General features: G+C 28.7%; 2 protein-coding genes across 2 annotated transcripts; both read left to right on the top strand.

Moving 5' to 3' along the window:
* The first annotated feature begins 713 nt into the window (after positions 1-713).
* Positions 714-8,809, top strand: LOC126838106 (DNA-directed RNA polymerase, mitochondrial). Its single transcript, XM_050572242.1, has 23 exons — positions 714-901; positions 976-1,104; positions 1,271-1,649; positions 1,757-1,889; positions 2,593-2,727; positions 2,826-2,984; positions 3,064-3,228; positions 3,305-3,454; positions 3,523-3,788; positions 3,898-4,060; positions 4,174-4,295; positions 4,379-4,594; positions 5,354-5,474; positions 5,543-5,764; positions 5,827-5,988; positions 6,928-7,041; positions 7,106-7,351; positions 7,441-7,600; positions 7,672-7,778; positions 7,951-8,126; positions 8,204-8,375; positions 8,464-8,555; positions 8,622-8,809. The coding sequence occupies exons 1-23, from the start codon at positions 802-804 to the stop codon at positions 8,728-8,730; spliced, it is 3,798 nt and encodes a 1,265-aa protein (XP_050428199.1). The 5' UTR covers positions 714-801; the 3' UTR covers positions 8,731-8,809.
* A 5,246-nt stretch (positions 8,810-14,055) lies between these two features.
* On the top strand, positions 14,056-16,075 carry LOC126837859 (uncharacterized). Its single transcript, XM_050571808.1, has 4 exons — positions 14,056-14,511; positions 14,918-14,986; positions 15,067-15,159; positions 15,928-16,075. The coding sequence occupies exons 1-4, from the start codon at positions 14,056-14,058 to the stop codon at positions 16,048-16,050; spliced, it is 741 nt and encodes a 246-aa protein (XP_050427765.1). The 3' UTR covers positions 16,051-16,075.
* Positions 16,076-22,121: the final 6,046 nt, after the last annotated feature.

Here is a 22,121-nt window from a genome sequence, read left to right as displayed (position 1 = left end):
ACAGTTGAAATGCCGGAGAAACACTCAGTTATCGGCTACAAGTCATATTTTTACATCTTATTTTTTTAAATTTTATAACTGTTTCTAAGGGAATAAAGAAAGTTGCATTTAAGAAAAGGCTACTCTGTTTTAAATTATTATTGGTTTTATATAACGATATTGACCATCGTGATCAGTCCATACTCGGTTTATAGAAGTATAGAACCAATACATTTGTGTGTAACCCAGCATGAGTGGTGTAAGTATAGTAAAACCTCAATGCTCAACCCCTTTAGTACCTAAGTATATATAATTTATTATATATTTATGACAAAAAATTTTAAAACGTTTTTACTTTATTTAAAAGAATATTCATATTTATTTTTTTAAATGTTAAAGTACTTATCCGCTCCGAATTTATGGATTTAACGGACATTCTTAGAATACTTAAAGCTGTTTATGAGGTTTAAAGTTTTTTAATTGAATTAAGTTATTTTAATTAAATTTAATTAATAAAAATAAGGCGGGGGGAAGAACGAAGTGATAATAGAACTCTTACAGTAACCCAGTATCCTGGTTTCTAACCTAGGTTTAGATTATTGAAATGGTGATACTGTTATCATTTTAACCTCGGTGTTTAATCAGTAAAATCACATGCTTTAATGCTTATTCTTTTCAAAATATAAAAATCACATATCATAATATAATTTTTCCGGTTGCAAGTAATAACGTTATAAAACGCAAGAATATTTGACTATTTTTATTTTTTATGTATACTTAATAAATATGCGTAGGCCATAGACTTTTTTTAGTATTTTAAAAATGTACAGATTGTTCAAATTTAGATCTCAAATAAGTAACGGATGTCCTCAAGTAATTTTAATTGATAAGTCTCTTTTGTCGAAAATTACAAATCGTTCTAGTACGTATTATAATATTTTACATCGTATAAAAAATAGTTAGACAAAATGTATTATTCATATTACATTATTACAGATTGTTTGTGTAATATTCAATTATATTTTCGATTTCGTTCTACAAATCCAGAGAATTTACAAATTAACAATTTGACAAAAATTAAACAATTTAAAAAAAAACTGAAAAAATTTACAGAAGTAGTACAAGGTCAGTATTTGTTAATTTTGCTTGTGTTTTATAAATACTGTTTATATTTTCGAATAAATAATATGTATGTTCTCAAAAATGCATAAAAATTAGGTATATATAAAAAGTTTTTTATATACTTAATCAGTAAGAATCGCTTTCTATAAGAATATTTATATTGTTTCAGTTAGTAATGGTGTTACCAGTGAATCAAAAATTAAAATAAAACACCTAAAACCAAATCAAGTTCATAACATGGTTGCCAATAAAAAACCGTTGGTTATGTTTCCTAAAAGTGGTGAAAATTCTAATAAGTGTGTTAAAACAATTTCAAAACCAAATAACAATTTCAATAAATCAATATCAAAAGAAGAACTGTTGGAAGATATTGACGAACTACATGATGAGCATCAACATTTGCTAAATGATTCTGAATTATTAAAAACCCTTGCTTTAACAGAAAATGATATTGAACAAAACTTTAATTTTAAATCTACAAAAAAAGACGATAGTTTAGAAGGGAGTTCATATGATGTAAATAATTTGAATCATTCTAATGGTAAATTGTAAGTATACATTGGTATTTGTTTATTTTACAACTGTTAATTAATAATAAAATTCTATTAACAAGTTAGTATATTTTATAAATATATATTTTTTCTGGGTATAATAGGACCAAAAAGAAACGTGATAAAATTATGATTGCAAAAAATAAAGCAGAAACAAAAGAGATTGTAAAACAATTAAGTATTAAAGGACGTGAAAAAAGTCTCAATCAAACATTGCTTGCCTATATAGATTTATGTGTAAGTTAAATTTATAAATTGTGAGCTATTTATGTATTATAGCAAGCCTCGTTGTGGCCACCCCTGGATGCAAAAAAATTGAGAAAATTTGATATTGGCTTATTAATGCATATGTTAGGATCATAGTTTTAAACTCAGATGAGAAATTATAAATTGTATGAGTATTATGTGGGTTAATATGAATTTTATTTTTCCTTAGATAACTTAAATAAATAATTTTGACCAAAACTTTGGAATTAATAATTAAGGATCAACTAATTGTTTTAAAGTTAATTTTCTTTATTAGTTCTAGAATTAATAGTTTTAATAGTTCTGTTCTTTTATTTGTTCCAGGCAAATCCTTTTAAAAACTTGTAACTATTAATAATATTATGTTGATAAATAAAATATTAATAATTGTTATACATATTAATAAAGAAGTTTTAAAATTACAAAACAAATAAAGGAACCGATTAAACTTTTAAACCATTATTTCCGTTGGATTAATTTTTCTACTTATATAAATAAAACTTAAATGTTCCATATTAATTAAATGCAAAAAAAAAACTCAAGGAAATACCTAGAGTTAATCTAAGATCAGAAAATTTAAGGACTTTTTATTCAAATAAGCTACTATCAATATGAGGGAGAGGGGCAAGAAAAAAACTTTTTTTTAAAGACAGCCTTATGTGTTTTTAGACTGATTAAAAATTATTTTTTTCAGGTATGTTGTGGATTTCTAAATAGAGGTTTTGCAGCTTTATGTCATTATTGTAATAAAAGTACATCACATAAAGAGTCATTAAAAATAGTAGATATTCGCATTTTCAATTGTTTATTGCATGGGTTTGCAAATAAAGTAATTAATAACAGTTAATAAATAAATAATTATTTTGTGTGTAATAAAATATGTTTAACCGTTGGTTGAGTTAAAAAAATTTTCAATTTAATTAACAGGGAAATTATGAAAAAATTAAAGAAATCTATAAATTAATAGAGGTATCAGAAATAAAGCCTAATATTAAAACATATGCAGCTGCTTTTGAATGTTTAGCCAATGTTAAAAGTCCAAATGTAAAGCAGTTACAAGAATTATCCCAACAGTATTTATCTAATGTAAGTTCATTGATAAGATCATTAATTATAAACAATGTTTATATTGTAAATTGTTCTTAATTTTGCTTTTATTTTCTAGGGTTATTCATTTAATGACTTATTTGATAAAAGCATCTATGTTGGGAAGCAAAGAGAGCACGTTTTGAAAGCTATACAATTGCTTGAACCATCATTCGAACCACATATCAGTATGGATAACATTCATTATGAGTGTTCCCTTCTTAAACACTTAAATAATAAAAATGTAACTCTCCATTTTAATTTTTATTGTTATCAATCATAACTTATCCTGTATACTAATATACCATTTTATAATTCAGTCTTCATTTAAATGTCCCGCTAAAGGACTTTTTAATGAAAAAGATTTGATTGAATTAGGCCAAAAACAACTAAAAATGGAAATGGCATCTTTAGTAAGCGTTAAATCTGTACAAAATTATTCTACGCCATCAGACACAGTTTTGAATAAGGTATGGGATTTTAAATAGTATAATATATAGTAGCGTTAGTAACTATTTTACTTAATTTATGTTTTTAGAGAAAAAAATTAAACTGTTTGCAAGATAAATGGAGAGAAATGATAAGAAATGCCATTATAAGAGAGCTGGAAAGTATACGTGCTCAACACAATTGTTTAAAAACGTATAGAAATGTAAATATTTATCCTTATTTAAGAGTTTTAAGTACAGAACAATATGTTAACATCATTATCCACGAAGTTCGCCAATTGGCTTTAGGATCAGAAACTTTTAGCCCCACAGTTAACATGTTGCACCGTCAGTTAGCAAATCAAGTTAGGTTGAGGTTAGTAATGTGCTTTTTTGCCATTTTATAATATTTTTATGACAAAGAAAAAAAATCATTTATGATTAACGTGTAATAGTAGTAATTGTAGTTTTTATTATTATTTTAGATATCAAATTGAGTATAAGAAGAATACAAAAATTTTAGAAAAAATTAAAACAGTTTATAGTGATTATTGCTCATGGTATATTAATAGCAACAATGATAGTCAAAATACAAGACAACAATGGCAAAAGTTAATACACAAATACAAATCTGTAGGTGCCGATATAGTAAGTATAAATAAAACTCATTTTCATGTGTTGATCAATAAAAGAAGTTATAATTATAGATTAAACATTAATTCTCTTATTGGTGACATTATATAGTAAACAATTTTTAATAGGAATTGGATGATAAAGTATGGCCTTCCACTGTACTTAGTAGTGTTGGGAGGTTTTTATACAATATTATTATCAAAGATATCAAAATTGATGTCAATATATTGAAAGATAATAAAGCTGAAGAGTAAGATGCTTTTCATTTTATCATATTTAATAAAAACAATTAATATGAATTTAGTAATTGTTATTGAAACATTAAATTTGTAGACATTTGTTGCCAGCATTTTATACAGTTTTTCGTGGACAAGGTCATCAAATCAAGCAAGAAATAAAACCTCACCCTATATTGTCTAAACTTTATCAAGCTTCAGAGCCTGATGATTTAGTTTTTGATGTCACTATGATTCCTATGTTGAGCCCTCCAGTTCCTTGGTCGTCTGTGTATTCTGGAGGTTATATTGCAGCTAAAGCAGATTTAATTAGGTATGTAATATTATTTTATTTATTTGATAACCTATCATTATTTATTTACGTCATTACCATAAAATTAAAAAATATTCTTGTAGTTTTTTTAATATTGCTATAGTTTAAATAAATATATTTTAGTATATTTTTCAATATCATTATTGTTAAAATGTCTTCAATACTTAAGAGGTTAGAGGTAATCAAAGGATTGAAAAAATAAGAATTTCAAAAAAATTTTTTTTTAACTTTTGTCTGTTTTTTGTTTGCTATATATTACCGAGTTTTTGCACTTTATTTCAAGAAAATATTAAGTTTGGACCAAGTTAACTGCTTGATTATTGAACGCTCTCTTACAAATAGTGCTATGTGCTAACCAATAGTATTTCTTAGTGGCAGGGTCGTCAGCCTGGCGCCTTAAGGGTCTCGGATACTAAATCTCTAAAGGGCTCCCAAAAAAAAATTTGATTTGTACATTTTATATATTTTTCACAATTTTACAGTTGTTTTACCTTTGAAAATCCCACACATTGTGTTAAATGCCAGGGCCTCTAAGGCTTTCAGGGCATCATCATAGCTGGGGGCTGCGTTCGCAGCCCTAGCCAGATCGTTCCTGCTAAGTGGTTTATTTAAAATCAATTAAATAGTATTGAAATAAATATATGTTTATAATTTAATATTATCAACATTATAAAAAGACATTTTTATTGCATTAAAATATTGATATCAATAGAGATTCTTCATTATTATTTCATATTAAGTTTTTTTATTTATTTGTAGATTACCACAACAAGCTATTTTGCAATGGCATAGACTGGAACAAACACCAAAACAAGAACTTTACCCAGCGTTGGATGCCCTTAATCAACTGGCTTCTATACCATGGACTATAAATAAACCAGTAATATTTTAAATTTAATGTGTAAAACAATTGTAGCATATTTAATTGTTTTGTACCAATTTTTACAGGTTTTAGATGTTGTCATTCATGTTTTTCGTTCGGGTGGTTCTTCAAAGTTGAGTATTCCTATGCCATCATCTGCTTGTCCATCACCTCAACCCATATCATCATCAATGAGCAAAGAAGAACGGTCCATTATACACAGAGAACGCAACCTGTTAAAAAGGCAGAAGGCTGAAATGTATAGCTTATGGTGTGATGCATTATATCGACTATCATTAGCTAATCATGTAATTATTTTAAGGATTTATTAATCAAAACTAAATTAACCTAAATATTGACTTTATTTTAGTTTTGTGGTAAAGTTTTCTGGCTTCCTCACAATATGGATTTTCGTGGCCGAGTTTACCCATGTCCTCCTCATTTGAATCATCTTGGTTCTGATATGGCAAGATCATTGTTATGTTTTGCCAAAGGTGAACCATTGGGTACAAATGGACTAGACTGGCTGAAAGTAAGTATATTAATTCTTATTACTAATAATATATATAGGTATGTGTTATACCTATGTAACTATATAGACACACATATGTATATTATCTGTGTTTATTACTGTCCAAAACAATTAATAATCAACAGTAGTCTATAAAAATAAGAAATGCCAAAAAATTCAGATACCTAGATAAATTCTAGTATTTCATAATGAACTTTTATCACATTTGATTGACAAGGAAAATTTCAATTTTTCATATAAAAAATTTAATTTGAAAAGATTTTTATAATTACAAAAAATATGTTATATGACTTAAAAAAATAACTTGTTTAATAAATGTTATCACGAAATATCAAAAGAAGATCAATATTTAAGCTTTAAAAATATTTTTTAAAATTGAAAACATTTTAATTAGTTTTCAAAATAGAATTTTTTAAATGAAAAATTAAAATTTCCATGTTAACCCAATGCAAAAAAAAAGCTAGTACAGTGGGATCTTAAAAGCTGCTACACGAAGAAATCGGTTCAGTTGCTTAAAAGATATCTTGGATACAGACACAAAAAAAAAACACATTGTAAATACAATACCTTCTCAGCTATCGCATCAAGACTAAAAATTCACGAGAAAGCACTAGAGTTATGCTAGAGATTTCTACTACGCATATAAATACATGTATTATATTGATCATAAATTTATTTTCTCAATTTTCAATAATATTGATATTAAAAAAATTATTGTTGAGGTTTTCTATAAATAAATTCTTTAAATTAGTTGTATAAAAGAATTGAATAGAAGTTAAAAAAAAATTATTATTTTTCTTATACCATTAAAAAAGTGTCATAAAATGCCCAGTTAATTTTTTTTTTTTAAATTACTTAAAACACGTATTTAGTTTATACTATTAATATTTACTCACAAATATTAAATATAGTTTATAATTATGTACAACTATATTATAGATTCACTGTGTAAATTTGACCGGTCTGAAAAAGAGAAATTCTGTTAAAGAACGCCTTGAGTATGCGGAAGAAATACTTCCAGATATGTTGGATTCGGCAAAAGATCCATTAGGAGTAAGTGTATGGTCTGAAAACTGAATACACTTTATATTTGATATTTTTCTATTAATATTTTTAGGGAAAACAGTGGTGGGCAGAATCAGAAACTCCATGGCAAACTCTAGCATGTTGTATAGAAATATATCACGCATTACAATCGAAAGACCCAACAAAATTTATTTCTCACTTTCCTGTACACCAAGATGGTTCATGTAACGGCTTACAGCATTATGCAGCTTTGGGTAAAGATCACGCCGGTGCTGTGAGTGTTAATTTAACTCCTGCTGAAATTCCACAAGACGTTTATAGCTGTGTTGCTGCATTGGTATGAAGAAAATATATTTTATTTAGAATACAACAAATGTTGAATAATTTTAATTTATAAGTACTTATTGTAAAATATGTTTTTAATAGGTTGAACGAGAACGGTCAAATGATGCTGATAATGGTCATGATATTGCGAAATGTTTAGATGGATTTGTTAGACGCAAAGTGATTAAACAAACTGTAATGACAACTGTGTATGGTGTTACAAGATTTGGTGCTCGATTGCAAATAGCAAAACAATTAAAAGGTTGGTTTTATATATTATTAATCAAATTGTTATAAAAATAAAATATTAATAATGGTATTTTTTTTATATAGATATCGAATCATTTCCTAAAGATAAAATTTGGTCAGCATCTACTTACTTGGTTACAAAAACATTTGAAAGTTTAAGGGAAATGTTTACTTCTACAAAAGAAATTCAAGTAATTGATATTGTTCCATTATCCATTAAAAAATTGTTTACCAATTAATTTGATTTTGATTTGAATATTTATTTAGATACAAATTAAAAATTTGTATTTGAAATTTTGTTGAGAAGAATTTAAACAAATTTCTTGAGTCGTTTCTTTAATTAAAATTGATTTGTTCTTATAGGACTGGTTTACAGAATGTGCTCGTATGATATCTCAGTCGTGTGGTCGAAGCGTAGAATGGGTGACACCATTAGGACTGCCTGTAGTTCAACCTTATAATCGTAAATTTAAAAACTTTGATTATTCAACGAAAACTGGGTTTAAAATGGGAGAATATTTTATAACAGATATGTATGAGTAAGTGTAGTAGTTAATATTTTTTTTTAATAGAGAATATTGTTTAGTATACTATGTATAAATTGTTTTATTATTAGTCGACCTAATGTAATGAAACAGAAAAATGCGTTTCCTCCAAACTTCATTCATTCTTTGGACTCTAGTCATATGATGTTAACATCACTTCATTGTGAACGGGCTGGTATTACTTTTGTATCGGTGCATGATTGTTTTTGGACTCACCCAAACTCTGTAGATGTTATGGGAAAAGTATGAAAACCACTGTTTTTATATATTATGTTAATAAATAAAAGATTATATTTTATTAAATAATGAGAGTTTTATATAATTTAATTAGATATGTCGAGAACAATTTGTAACATTACATAATGAACCTATTCTGGAAAATTTATCAAAATACATGATTGAAAAATATGAACTTCCTAACTCGTAAGTATTAAATTTTGTAATAAAAATAATAATTATTATTTATTAATATAGAGTTTTAATTTCTAGTAATCAAAATAATGGCTCTGAAGAATTGTTGAATGTATTTAAACGGTTACCAAAAAAAGGAGATTTTAATTTAGAAAGTGTATTAGAATCTACATATTTTTTCAGTTGAAAATATTTTGTTCTTTTTCTTAAGATATTTTGTTATTGTTTTAATAGTCTGAAAAATATACTTGTGCTTACTTTTTATACATTTATCAAATGTTTAATTTAATCTTCTTCTATCGTGTGGTCGACAACTTATCAGATTCCTTCACCATTCCAGTATTCGACAGTTTCCCTTCTTCGTCTTGTTATACGACCCATTAAATCTCTACGATCTACAATTCTATGTGGGGCTCTATGGCACTGCAGTATATGGTCGTCTGTCTGGACCTGTCCGCACCTACATAATTGGTCTTCCTGAATACCCCATCCCACTAAATTACTGTTAGTCCTAGCAACGCCTACCCTTAATCGGTTTAACGTTCTCCATAGTGCATATGGGAGGTCATTTCCAGTAGGAAGACTTTCTTTTTTGGGAAACTCCGTAGAAGGAAATTCTCCTTGCCATAATCTAATCCGCTCTTCCTGAGGTGGAACGCTCAGTGGTCCAAAACGGTTTAAAAAACTTCTTCTTGAGCGCAAGCATTTTGGTGGTGGTATCTGTCCGTACATGGGGTGGCGCCCATCCGTTTCCTTCCTCGTTCTTTCAGCCATTGCGCTTACTTTCCGTCGAATTTGTGGTGGGGCGATTCCGCTCAGGCTGTATAATTTATCAATGTTCGTTGGTCGAAGACACCCAGTGATCATACGGACAGTTTCATTGAGGGCCATATCTACTCTCTTTGAGTGTGCTGATTCTCCCCAGATCGGACTCGCATACTGCCCTGCCGAGAAACATAGAGCTAGCGCAGACGTACGAAGTACCTTCGCGTCAGCTCTCCATTTACTACCAATGAGCTTCCGTATAATGTTATTTCTGGCTTCTACCTTTGTTTGAGTTCTTACGCAGTGCATTTTGTATGTAAGACTTCGATCCAAAACAACCCCCAGATATTTAGGGTTGTCACTGTGTTGTAGTATTTCGTTATTCCATTTGATATGCAGGTTTCTTTTTGCTTCTCGGTTCTTAAGGTGAAATACGCATACTTGGGTTTTCATCGGGTTTGGTTTTAGTCGGTTCTTTTGGTAGTATATTGTTAGATCTTTTAGGTATCTTCCAGTCTTTCTTCGATTTCTTTAAACTTCTTTCCTTGTGCCGTTAATGCCAGGTCGTCTGCGTACATAAAATGTCGTGTTACTGTTCCTATCGGTTGGTCGTTCGTGTAGATGTTGACAGCATTGGTGCCAGTACGCTCCCTTGAGGGAAGCCGTTTTTTTGTTTTCGCCATTCGCTTTTCTTGCCATTTAGTGTCACATAAAACCGTCTATCCTTCAGCAACATTCCTATAATTTCTGTTAGACAATAATCTTTCGTCATCTCGTATATTTTCTTTCTAAGCATTGCATGGTTCACCGTATCATAAGCGGCAGTGAGATCGACAAAGCCCCAGTTATTTCCCCTTTTTCAAATCCGTCCTCGATATGTTGCGTGATATTTAGTACTTGACTTGTGCATGATTTACCCGCTCTGAAACCTGCTTGTTCGTGGATAAACCTGTCCTCAACGAGATTTTTCATTCTGTTCATAACAAGCCTTTCAAGCAGTTTATATAGGTGGCACAGAAGTGAAATCGGACTGTAACTTTTCGCTTCTGTAGGATCTTTACCAGGTTTAAGCAACGCTATAACATGCGATTCTCTCCATTTTTTCGGTATTTTTCTCATTTCGATGCAGTTCCCAAAAAGTGTTGTGATCCATCTCACCGTTATAGGCCCAAAATGTTTGATTTGTTCATTAAGTATGCCATCTAGACCAGCTGCCATCTTGTTTTTCAGACTTTTAATTGCAATTTCCACTTCTTTAGTATCTAGTTCGGTTTAATTTGATGAAATATGCAAACACTGATCTTCTTTTACATCTAATAGTGATTGTATTATGCCGTACATGCATTTTTTTCTTGTGCCAACAAAGCTTATAATGAATATTTATCATATAAATATGATATTGATAGTAATAAAAAAACCTCAATATATTCTATGTCATCTAGAAGATCGTATATGGGTAAGTTTGGCCTATTTTTATTATTTGCACAATTTGTTATAAACCAAGCAAATGCCTAAGGAAGGATGCAGACTACAGCTCACTATAAATATTTAAAATCCACATAATTTGTAAGTTTTAAATATTAAGAGGATATTATACATCCAGTTTTCTAACATAGAAAGCATTTTACTAGCTCTGTTTAAATTTAGAGTAAAAAGACATCATAAAAAAGATGGTGATGGAAAAAATCGGTTTTTAAAAAAATTGTCTAGTTAAAAATTAAAAACAAATCTTATATAAACATATAGAATTTAGGCTATTAGTTAATATATTTAGAAATTTATATTATAAAATTGATATTCTCTCCAAAATGTCGTAGGTATCTTTCGATTTCATAATAATTGGTTTTTTTTCCTCTAAAATGTTTTCAATAGACTAAGTGAACACAATTTATGTAGCTGTATTTTGGTTAAAAATAAATAAAAAACGCTGATTGTCTGATAACAAAATTAACAGCTAGAAATAAAAAATTAAAATTTCTATATACTAATTACTAATACATTTACACCGAACTTATAACTTTAACTCAACATTTTTGAAAAACTGCCTAGTGCCCACAGGTACAGCACCTTGTAATTCCTTATGCGTATGTAACATTATCTTAATAAAAAATTGTATACTTATAAAATTTAAGTTCCTGATCATCTTTTGTTTTATATTTTTTATTATGTATACCGAAAAAATAATTGAAAGTTACTTAAAAAAATATTTGTTTTGATACAGAGTTTTTGGAAGGTATTTCTTTGTATAATGTTATATGGGTCAAAACGCCAAATACAAACTGACGTTTGTAGCGCACCTCCCCCCCCCCCCGCTGAACTTTTTTAGACCTTGCCCTGTATTCCTGTTATGATAATAAGAACGTTCTCAAATTTTTTTCGATTGTATCCATGGTCGCATAAAGTATTTTTAGTTTTTTCTTTACTCTTATTTTTTATTGATTTATTATAGTCCCTTGACCCTTCGGCCATCAAAATGAATTATTTAAAATCATTTTCTTAAGTAAAATAATCTCAGCTAAAAATGTGAAAATTTCAAACTGAGTTCTCCATAAAAACGCTTAGAAAAACCAGAAAAAAAAGGTTAAATTTCATAGAAAAGTCGAAAATCGTCCACAGTAATCAAAATAGTTGAAATAATTTTGTGTAAAAATAAAATAATTTACACTAAAAAAACTTAATGCGACAAATTTCAAAACATTCTTTTCATCATATCATACATTCAAGGTAAGTTTTAAAAAGTTCCACGGGGGGGGGGGGGTGCTCTAAACGTTCGTTCGTGTTTGACGTTTTGACTCATTTATATTTTTTATACGCGTAACAAATTATTAAGATAAGCAGACGATCAAGCCTAATCGTATCCACCCCGACACTAAAAATAAAATTGTTTTATTTCATTATTCATAAATTGTCTATTATCTACAGATTCACAGCGTTTTTTTGAAAGTGTTTTATTTACAATATAGTAAGGAATCTCAATTATATTTTGTACGACATTAGAGATAAGTTAATCATAACCTCTCAGCTCGTCCGCTTGTGATTGATAATGCAACAATTTATCACCTTAGAAATACTAACTAAAATATTTAAAAGCAAATATATAACGCGCATAAATTAATACTACAAATATAAAAACAAAAAACTAAATGTTTTAGTCTTTTTTTAAATAATTTATTTTATTTAGCGCCAACAAGAACTTAATAATTTACCTATTTGTCATAGTTATTGCTAAATAAAATAATATTTACATACAATTAATATAATAATAATTTATAATACATTGTTATATCTTATATTTATTTATCCATTATCTACATAGCTATCAGTTGTTGGACAGTGAGCATAAACGTCGTGACTTGTGCTTTCTGTAATAATATAATATTATGGAAGGTATATAGTATAATATAGTATATATATATTGTTGTGGTGTTTTTGGTTATAGCTAATAGGGAACGATTAGGAATAGAAAGGTACTTAGAAAAATATAGCAATTGAGGAAACGCATACTGAATTAAAGAGGTGGGTTATATTGCAATACCTATAATAGTTGTTTCGAATAAACGGCTGTTTTTTAAAGTATTAAAAAGATGCTATTCAAACTCATTTATTTATACAAATGTTTAACATTTCGTTCTATTACTTTTTTTTTAACATCAATTGTTCAGTTGCGTTAAAAGAGAATAGTCGCTATTTCAATACCAATACATATATAATAAGAAACCTATTCACTGGTCTAATAAGCCTAATCAAATAAGTGGACTATTATGTAAATATAATTTGGCAATAATAATATGATTGCGAAAAAAAGGTTATAATAAAGAATTGAAAATGACAAAAAAAAAAACACATAGAAGAAAATATTAATATACAATTATTTATTTGAATAAAGTGAAGTACATTATTGTTGTACTACCAAAAAGTGTGTGAACTCTTAACTTTTTACCTAACAATGCTTCTCGTGCAATGATAGTTCATTTACGTTTTTATATTCATAGCTACGTTAATAATTAGGTAATTGAAGGCACGCAATAATATAAAAAGTTCGAATAAAGTATCACCTATTATAATTATTTGATTGGCTGTAATTCGGGTAAGTAAGTTACCATATTAGGTGTGTATATATCAATCATCATAATCAAATATAATATTAAATACATTTTCACGGATCTCAAGCTTTAATAAAGTATTTCGTTCTAGTTACACAACTGCATCGAAATTCGTCGTCTTAAATGCCTAAACCAAGACGCTATTCGAAGTCGGTATTCGTCAAGACATTAACGCCGCTGACCGTGTTGTCTAAAATATCCGGATTGAGAACATTTTCGTACTGCTTCGATTCGTCAAACATTATGATCCATAATAATTCACTGTGGTACGCTATTGGCAACGTTATACAAATAGGAGCCTACGTTGTAATGTCCAGCATTATGGTCCGTCAGTTACCGAGTCTTTATGTATTCTACTACGACGCAACTCGATATTGGACGATATTTATTGCGGCTAGAATGTCAGAAAAATGGTCAATCAAGTAAATATGAAATAACAACAACGTCTGACATTCGACAGACCAGAGATACAACTTAATTTCCACTATGCTTACAGGCTAATCAACGAGATTACCGTCTACGATCGAAAATATAACACTATGCCCCCTGTAGTTCAATTGCAATCTCCTAGTATGAAATTCTGGCTGACAGTATTCACTTCATACGCTGTGTATTTTAGTTGCTTACATTTTTCTTTAACAATTATGCTATTGGGAAAGTTTGGGTTAGATCATACGGTAACTGGTATATTGTTCGACGTGCCGCGATTTACAGATTTTGTGATTGTGGCAAACACGTGCTTCTTTTTGGGACACTTGGGATGCAGGTTTTGGACTTTGAATGAACTTTGGAAACGACTGCCCGCCATTCTGCTGGTGAAACCTGGATGTTGGACTAAGGAAGAGGTTGTCATGTTGGTCGAGTGTTGCAGACTGTTACACTCTAACCTATCCAATATGCTCAGAATGTTCAGTCTTGCTTACGGACCCGTTCTGATGGTTTTGTTTATGTTCTTACTATTTGACATGTTTTATAATGTATTTATAATTTTATATGTTAACGTTGTAAACATACCTATCATACCAGCTGTAATAATATTCATTGAAAACTTCATTTTTATTGTAACGCTGTTGGGGATTGCCACGTGGACCAATATCCAGGTACGTCCATTGTAATCAAATTGAATGATTGCATATTATTATACTTACCGTACCGTGATATTTATGTTGTATACACTAAAACACGTTTCAATATAGTTAATTCAAGTATTTTTCTTTGATAATGAGTAGTTTGAAAACTCACTACATAGTCATGTTCAAGAAAAACATTTATTTTGTGGTAAACCAGTTAATTTTTGTTAAACTATTTTTCAAAGCCATTTTAAGTTTTATAAGTTATATTAATATAAATCATTTTCATAATAAATTTGCTTATGATAAAATAAAATACCTCGTTTTAAGTTTTAACTTATCGAGAAAAGTAACTTTTGATTTTATAATTCATTAATACCTAGCCTTTCCACTTCTCTTTTTTTAATTACTAATATATAGAAAATTAATTTTTCAGAAGAAAATTATTATTTCGTATTTACGTTCAACTCGGATTATTGGATTACCAGAAGAAATAATTGAACAAGTAAGATTCTTGCTTCCATAAGAAAACGAATATATTAATGATTGTAGGTAAAGCATGATTTTAAGGGAAATATTTTGCAGGTGAATTTTTTTATGAAGCAAGTATCCAGTTACGAATCATATGAAATGTCAGCCTTCGGTGTGTTTAATTATGATTTAAAATTTTTCTTAACAGTAAGTTATTTCATGTCTCACAATGCTATAGCCCATAGGTTCTTAACCTTTTCTGAGTCGTGGACTCCTTTGGAGTATTAAGTATAATCACGGACCCCCCCTCCAAAAAAAAAAAAATAATAATAATAAACCGTTCAATTATATTGCCATTTAATATTAATAATAATCGTAATCTAAATTTGATGTATACAAATAATAACCGGTTTGTCTCGTTGTTGTCTTTTAAGAGGCAGAATACGGAAAAGAAATTATTATTGTTATCTTAAAAACGTTATAGGAAATTTTATTGATAGGATGAAGGAAGGTATTTTCGTGGCATAAGCAATTTCGTGATATAGTTTGTTGATCGTATCGCGTAATTCCCTATTAGAAAATTGTCTTGAAAATCACAATGAATTTTAAAACACAGTTATTTTAACAATCAGTGTGATTTTCAAGACAATTTTCTAGTAGGGAATTACGCGATACGATCAACAAACTATATCACGAAATTGCTTATGCCACGAAAATACCTTCCTTCACCCTATATGAAAGGCCGCTCACGTATACAAAATTAATAAATATACATTCAATAAAGTTCCCAATTAATTAAAAACAAATTTATTTTTGGATTATTTAAAAAAAAATGGAGGAACCCATCCATAGACCCCTGTACAACCATCTACGGACCCTCAGGGGTCCCTGTACCACTGGTTAAGAACCTATGCTATAGCCTATAATAATGTACTTAAAACAAAAAAATAATATATGTAAAATTTGTATTTGTAGATAACAATGACTTTATTTAAGTTTGTAGCCACAATGATACAACTGGCAGAAAACACAAATTTTAAGTCAATTGTAGACGAAACTGTTCGAGTACTTTCAAATCATACTGATACGGTCGGTTAGTAAACTAAATTTCTAAAATTAAACTAGATTGCATTACATAGATTGTATACATATTACATGTATTTATTTAGTAACTATGTGAATATAAATATTTTCACGATCTAGTAAATATGTTTATAAAAACACTAGTATTGAATCAATTGCTTTAGGACAAATCAATGTAGGCCGTACAATTACTTAAATAGTATAATATTTTAGTTTCGATGTGTAGCTGAGAAGATATTCTTAATACAATTATGTCTAGACCAACTATATCTTTTAAATCGCTGAACCGATTTCTTCCAGAAACCTGTAGGAAAGGGACTAAGCCCTTTGGCGATTGTCATTGTACAATAATGATAAAGAGTCTATATAATGAGTGAGTGACCAATCGGTTTGTATAAACAGTTCTTATTTAGTTTGTTTTCAGGTATTTTGAATTTTGTTGATAATTCATATACCTTAAATTAAATGCCACCGAGGTGTAGCTGAAATTTTGTTCTGATGAAATATGTTGTATTCATTAAAAAATCTGTAAACAAAATTCATAGTTAGGTACTTAAAGAGAATTGAAAATAGTGTAGCTTTAGAAAAACAAGCACATATTGAAAATATTGAATTTGGTTTTTGTACTTTTTTTTTACACGAGTCTAGTCATTTTAGAGGTAAAAATGGCTTTTGGGAATAGTGATGGCGCTTTGTAGAGTAATCAGATTTTGAAATAAAGTAATTGATTGTTGTAAAATTACAAGAGTTGTATTACTACAATTGGCAGATAATACAATTTTTAAATACACCGTAGATATTACTTTTTCTACTTATAACTCAACTGATTACCAACTAGATGCGATTTTTGATTTATTGATGAAGGCTGATAAAATCAGCCTTTCACTTCTCAGCTTTATGTCGAAGCTGTATTGTTAATTTAAGTTTTATTAATTGTAATAATTGATACGTGTAATACTAATACTAATTTAGTACACTACAATACTTTATTATCGAAAGATTTATTAACCCGAAGTTCTTGATACATCATGTTATTGTGATCGAGTGAACTGAGATATTATAATTGTAAAGCTTAACTAAACTCTAAAGTATTATTGCCATTTTGTAATAATCAAGTTCATGCTGAAATTGTAGTAAAATATAATAATTGTTTTAAAATTTGAAAATACTAAACAAAATAAATGACAAAATGATTAATTTAAATAACAAAATAAGTATTAATTAAAATTAAAGTATGTATATAGTAACCAATACCTAATGTTTTTTATTGTCATACAAAATTAATCGTTAACAATAATTATTATTGTATTAAATATGAATGACACGCGATTCCTATAATTCTGTATCATGTTTTGACACTATGCATATTATTACTATGTAGCAATAGCAATATTATTTTAGCAATTTTAATAATTGTAGGTAAGTACGTTTTAGCGTGTGCTGATGGTATTTACATCATGACCTATGCAATTAAAAACTTAGTTATGAGATATTGTTATTTGTTTAATTTTAATTATTAATAACAACGTTTTTATAATTCGCCTAACTATAGCGAAAAAAACAAATGTTAGTTCATTAATTTTGTTTTATATATTTATAGGAAATAACATGCAATAATTATTTGTCAAATGTATTCAGGTGTGTTATATTTGTTTCATAACGTGTTCAGTGTCCACTGTGTAGTATAAATTGTGCTTTAGATAGTTATTTAATTATTTGTCGGAATTACCTAATAAGGTAAAATCAACTCTCATATCATTAGTAAGTTATATTATATACAATATGAATAATATTTCTAAAAAGTTAATTTCAAATAGTATGTATTAAATAAACATAATTTGAAATAAGTGTGTTTTATGTTTAAAAAAACAATTGTAATTAAACTTAATAATAAATTGTTATAAAATTAAAAATAAGTATTTTAACGGATAGATTTTTAGAAAATATGAACTTATAAGTTAATACATTAATAAAACAAGAATAAATCATATTATATTCAATTTATTTTCTAATTTTTAATTTTTATTTGATTATTTCTTATAGAGAACATTGAATAACCCAAAGTTATTACAACTAAAAAAAGAGGTCTTACTTAAATGAATTATGCTATTATCTTATAAAAAAAAAAAAAATAATTAATTTTGCTGTTAAAAATGTTCAGATTTATCTCGGAAATTCTTTTCATATTTATGTATTCCACTGCAAAACTCTGAATAGTAATATCGTTGAAATATATTGTTTGTGTTAAAAAATATACTTTTATGTATTAGAACCTATCATAAATTATTTAACATTGTTAATATGTTTAATCCAGAACTCTTTAGTTATATCTAATTAGTTGTAATGGTACAGTTCAGTACCTCATTTCAGTAATCATCATTACCGCGATGCATAAACCAAACTATTATTTAAATTCGGTGTTTGTCAAGACATTGAAGCCGGTTCTATTGCTATTTAAAATATCCGGGCTAGGAAGATTTTCCTACAGTATCAGTTCATTGAATATGATGGTCTACAACTGCTATTCACTGTGGTATCTCATTGGCGAAGTTATACAAGTTGGAGTTTTTGCATTTATGTCGTACTTGGTACTTCAACTGCCCCGACATTATGTATTGTATTACAATTTAGCTCGATATTGGATAGTATTTATTATTGTTAAGGTTTCAGAAAAAAGAATGATCAAGTAAACGTATATTAAATAATATTTTGTGTTATCGATAAGAAATTGATTTCACTGTAAAAGGTTACAGATTGATCAACGAGATAATGAATTATGACCGAAAGTTTTCCACCCTTCCTCCGGTAACACGAATACGGGCTCCTGGTATTCAATTTTGGTTAACAGTGTTTATTCTATATTTCTTGTATTTTGGAGGAATACATAGCTTCATAGAGTATATGATTGGACAAACATTTGGACTAAAATGGATCTTATGCAACACCGTATTTGGCATGCCTCATTTTACAGATTTCATAGTATTTTCCAACATGTGTTTTTATTTGGGTCACATTGGATGCAGATTTCGAGCATTGAACACATTTTGGAAACGATTGCCTGCTGTTCTGTTGATGACACCAGGGTCTTGGACTAAAGAAGAGGTAGCCATGTTGGTGGAGTGTTGTAGACTATTACACGCTGACCTTTCAGACTTGCAAATAATGTTCAGCATCGCGTATGGACCCGTTCTAGTGTTTCTCTTTCTATGCGTAATATTGGAAATGGTTTTTGATATATTTATTATTTTATATTTAAATAATCCAAACGTACCCATCATGCTGGTTGGAGTGATTTTTTTACAACATTTTTTCTGTGTCGTCTCATTTTTGGCACTCGGGTCTTGGACAAATCGACAGGTAATATATATATGTACATATATATTATATTATATTGTGTTTGTGTTTTGTTTTACGAGGTAACCTTATGGCTTACCCATTTACCATTCTATCATTTTTCCATCAGATTACATTTTTTAATCTTGTAATTAAGCTGTAAAATTAGTTACTAAAATAGCATTGACTAGACATCGTTTTGGTAGGTACTTAATATTTGTTAAATTCCAGTCTAAAGAAGTCTAATGATAGACAATTGAATGTTTGTAATCATAACCATTTGATGATGTGCATTTAAATGGACATTGCACTTTTATCTTTATTCTCTACCACCCCTAAGACCGGGAAATATTTTTGTTAATCAACTTTGATCAAACCTTATAACTTTAATATATATTTATCATGGAAGGAAAAAAACATTTTATAATTTAAAAAATTGTCAATGCTAAAGAACGTCCATTTAAATGACACCGGGTCTCTATTATTTGTTATTACAAAATATTGTTTGTTAGGCAACTATGACAACAAATGTTAAATATTGGCTAGGTGTTAATGGGGGTAAAGAAAATAATCCATTATGATGGACATCAGTCTTACCTAGATGACGAAACTTAAAAATGTATTAGGCGTCAGTAGGATATGTAAAATAATTTACTCTCATAACTATATACTAGGTGTTAAATTGTTATAACGACTTGGTATTCAAATTGTTAATAATTCCTATTATAATTTATACCTATTACATAATTACTTAATATGATTAGCATGTTACAATATTCTATTATTCTAAATTATGATAAAACTTTCAGAAAAAAAAGATAATTTCATGTTTACGTTTATGCCAAATAACGGATTTACCCGAAGAAATAATTACACAGGTATATTATGTAAAAGTATAAAAAAGGCCGGGAATTTTCCTATCCCTTTGATTATATACAAACCATAATTTTATTTAGTTATTATTTAATAATTGTAATTTGTAGTTGAAATGCTTTATGAAACAAGTATCCAGTTACGAAATGTATGAAATGTCAGCTAACGGGATTTTCAATTTTAATTTGACAGTTACTCTATCGGTAAGTAAATATTTGAAATAATAAACTAAATTTTAAAATAACTTTATACGTCTGTTTAAAGATAATAATGGCTTTGTTCAAAATCATTGCTATTATGATACAGATGGACCAAAATACATATTTTAAGTGGTTTATAAATTATACTTTTGACATTTTATCAAATACCTAGTACTAATTTATAGAAAGAATATAAGCATAAAAGCAATTAGCTTCTATCAGTTAAATATTAATTTAAAATTTAAGTAAAATAAAACTGAAAAACACAAAAAAACAACTAAGACATTAGGAAAACCTCTCCTGGCGTATTCATTCATCAGCAAAGAATATCACACATATTATGACTTCAGGCGGAAAAGAAAGGCGTACATAAAGGTACAATATTAAGCCGATTATTATACATAGTAAAACGTTATAAATAAAAAAAAAGTGTGGTGACTTTAGTAATGCGACATTATTAATAATGTAAACTGTAAAGTAAAAACCATTTTTTATAAACAATAATTGTATTCATAAAAAAAAAATGAGGAATTTGATGTTATTAACCATTTTTGTCTAATTAACATATAATTTCAAATGTTATTGAAGTAGCGGGCGCAATACGATTGCGCGCGGTCCTTATCGGCGGTACCTTTTTAGGCGTACGATTGCGCGCGCTATATTATTTGTACTTCTATGCAACGTTGCCAAATACATAGGTAAATATCCATACGAATTGTGGCGATTTGTACGCATATAAGCATACCATACATTGTTAGAGGACCTGTAGAAAATCACGAGTTCTGACTGGCTCTCTGACACATGTGATAACAAATTGGCCACAACAGCTGATATAGTCTACGGCAGGTCACTGAGTGTTTTGGCACTCGCTCGCTTCGCTCGCTCGGGGCCGTCGCTTCACTCCGCTAACTAAAAATATCCTAGGTTTGCAGGCTACAGTCTAGGAGGAGGTCACAGGTTTAGTGAAATATAAATTAAACAACTTTTTTAACGATATTTTTAAAATTATTTATCTATGTAACCATTAGCGGCAACGTCGCATCCAATTTCACGCGCAATCGTACGCCTTTGAAGGGTCATAATCGTGTTTTTTGTTATTCCGGCACCGCGCGCAATCGTATACACAAAAAGGTACACCGCGCGCAATCGTACTCCGCCGGAAGTAGCAATGTAGTATTTTCTGTAAAGTTAAAACAAATTTTACATTTAACCACATAATACTAATGAATAGTAAGTAATGAAAAGTGAAAACTATAATAATAATAATTGTTTGTTATGTATTTTTACATTAAATATATATATACATATGTATAGTACATAATATATAATTATTAATTTCAGCACTATTCTATATTGTTAAAATGAACAACGTTAGTCGTTATCTATACACGAGTCTAGAAAAGTGGTTTGCTAAATAAAAATTGTTTATCAACAGTGCAATACATTTTTTTTAAAAAATTGAATACCGATATTTTTTTTATAAAGTGACCGTTTATGGATTAATATTAATTCTCGGATATTAAAGATAAATACTTTTTTCATTTATTTTTATATACGATTACTATAGCATACATGTTTTTAAATGGGCCTCTTAACAAAAAAATATATTATTTATGTATACATTAATAGAATGTTTGATGTTTTTATTAACATAAAGTAGATATTGTAGCTACAGTCGTC

The sequence above is a fragment of the Adelges cooleyi genome, unplaced genomic scaffold, assembly GCF_023614345.1.
Source record: "Adelges cooleyi isolate 19-005CV unplaced genomic scaffold, UGA_ACOO_1.1 ACOO_flye_CR_arks_rails_tigmint_CR_PRNA_30, whole genome shotgun sequence".
NCBI lineage: Eukaryota > Metazoa > Arthropoda > Insecta > Hemiptera > Adelgidae > Adelges > Adelges cooleyi.
The sequence above is the reverse complement of the archived record's forward strand: the minus strand, read 5'-3'. Positions and strand labels throughout refer to the sequence as shown.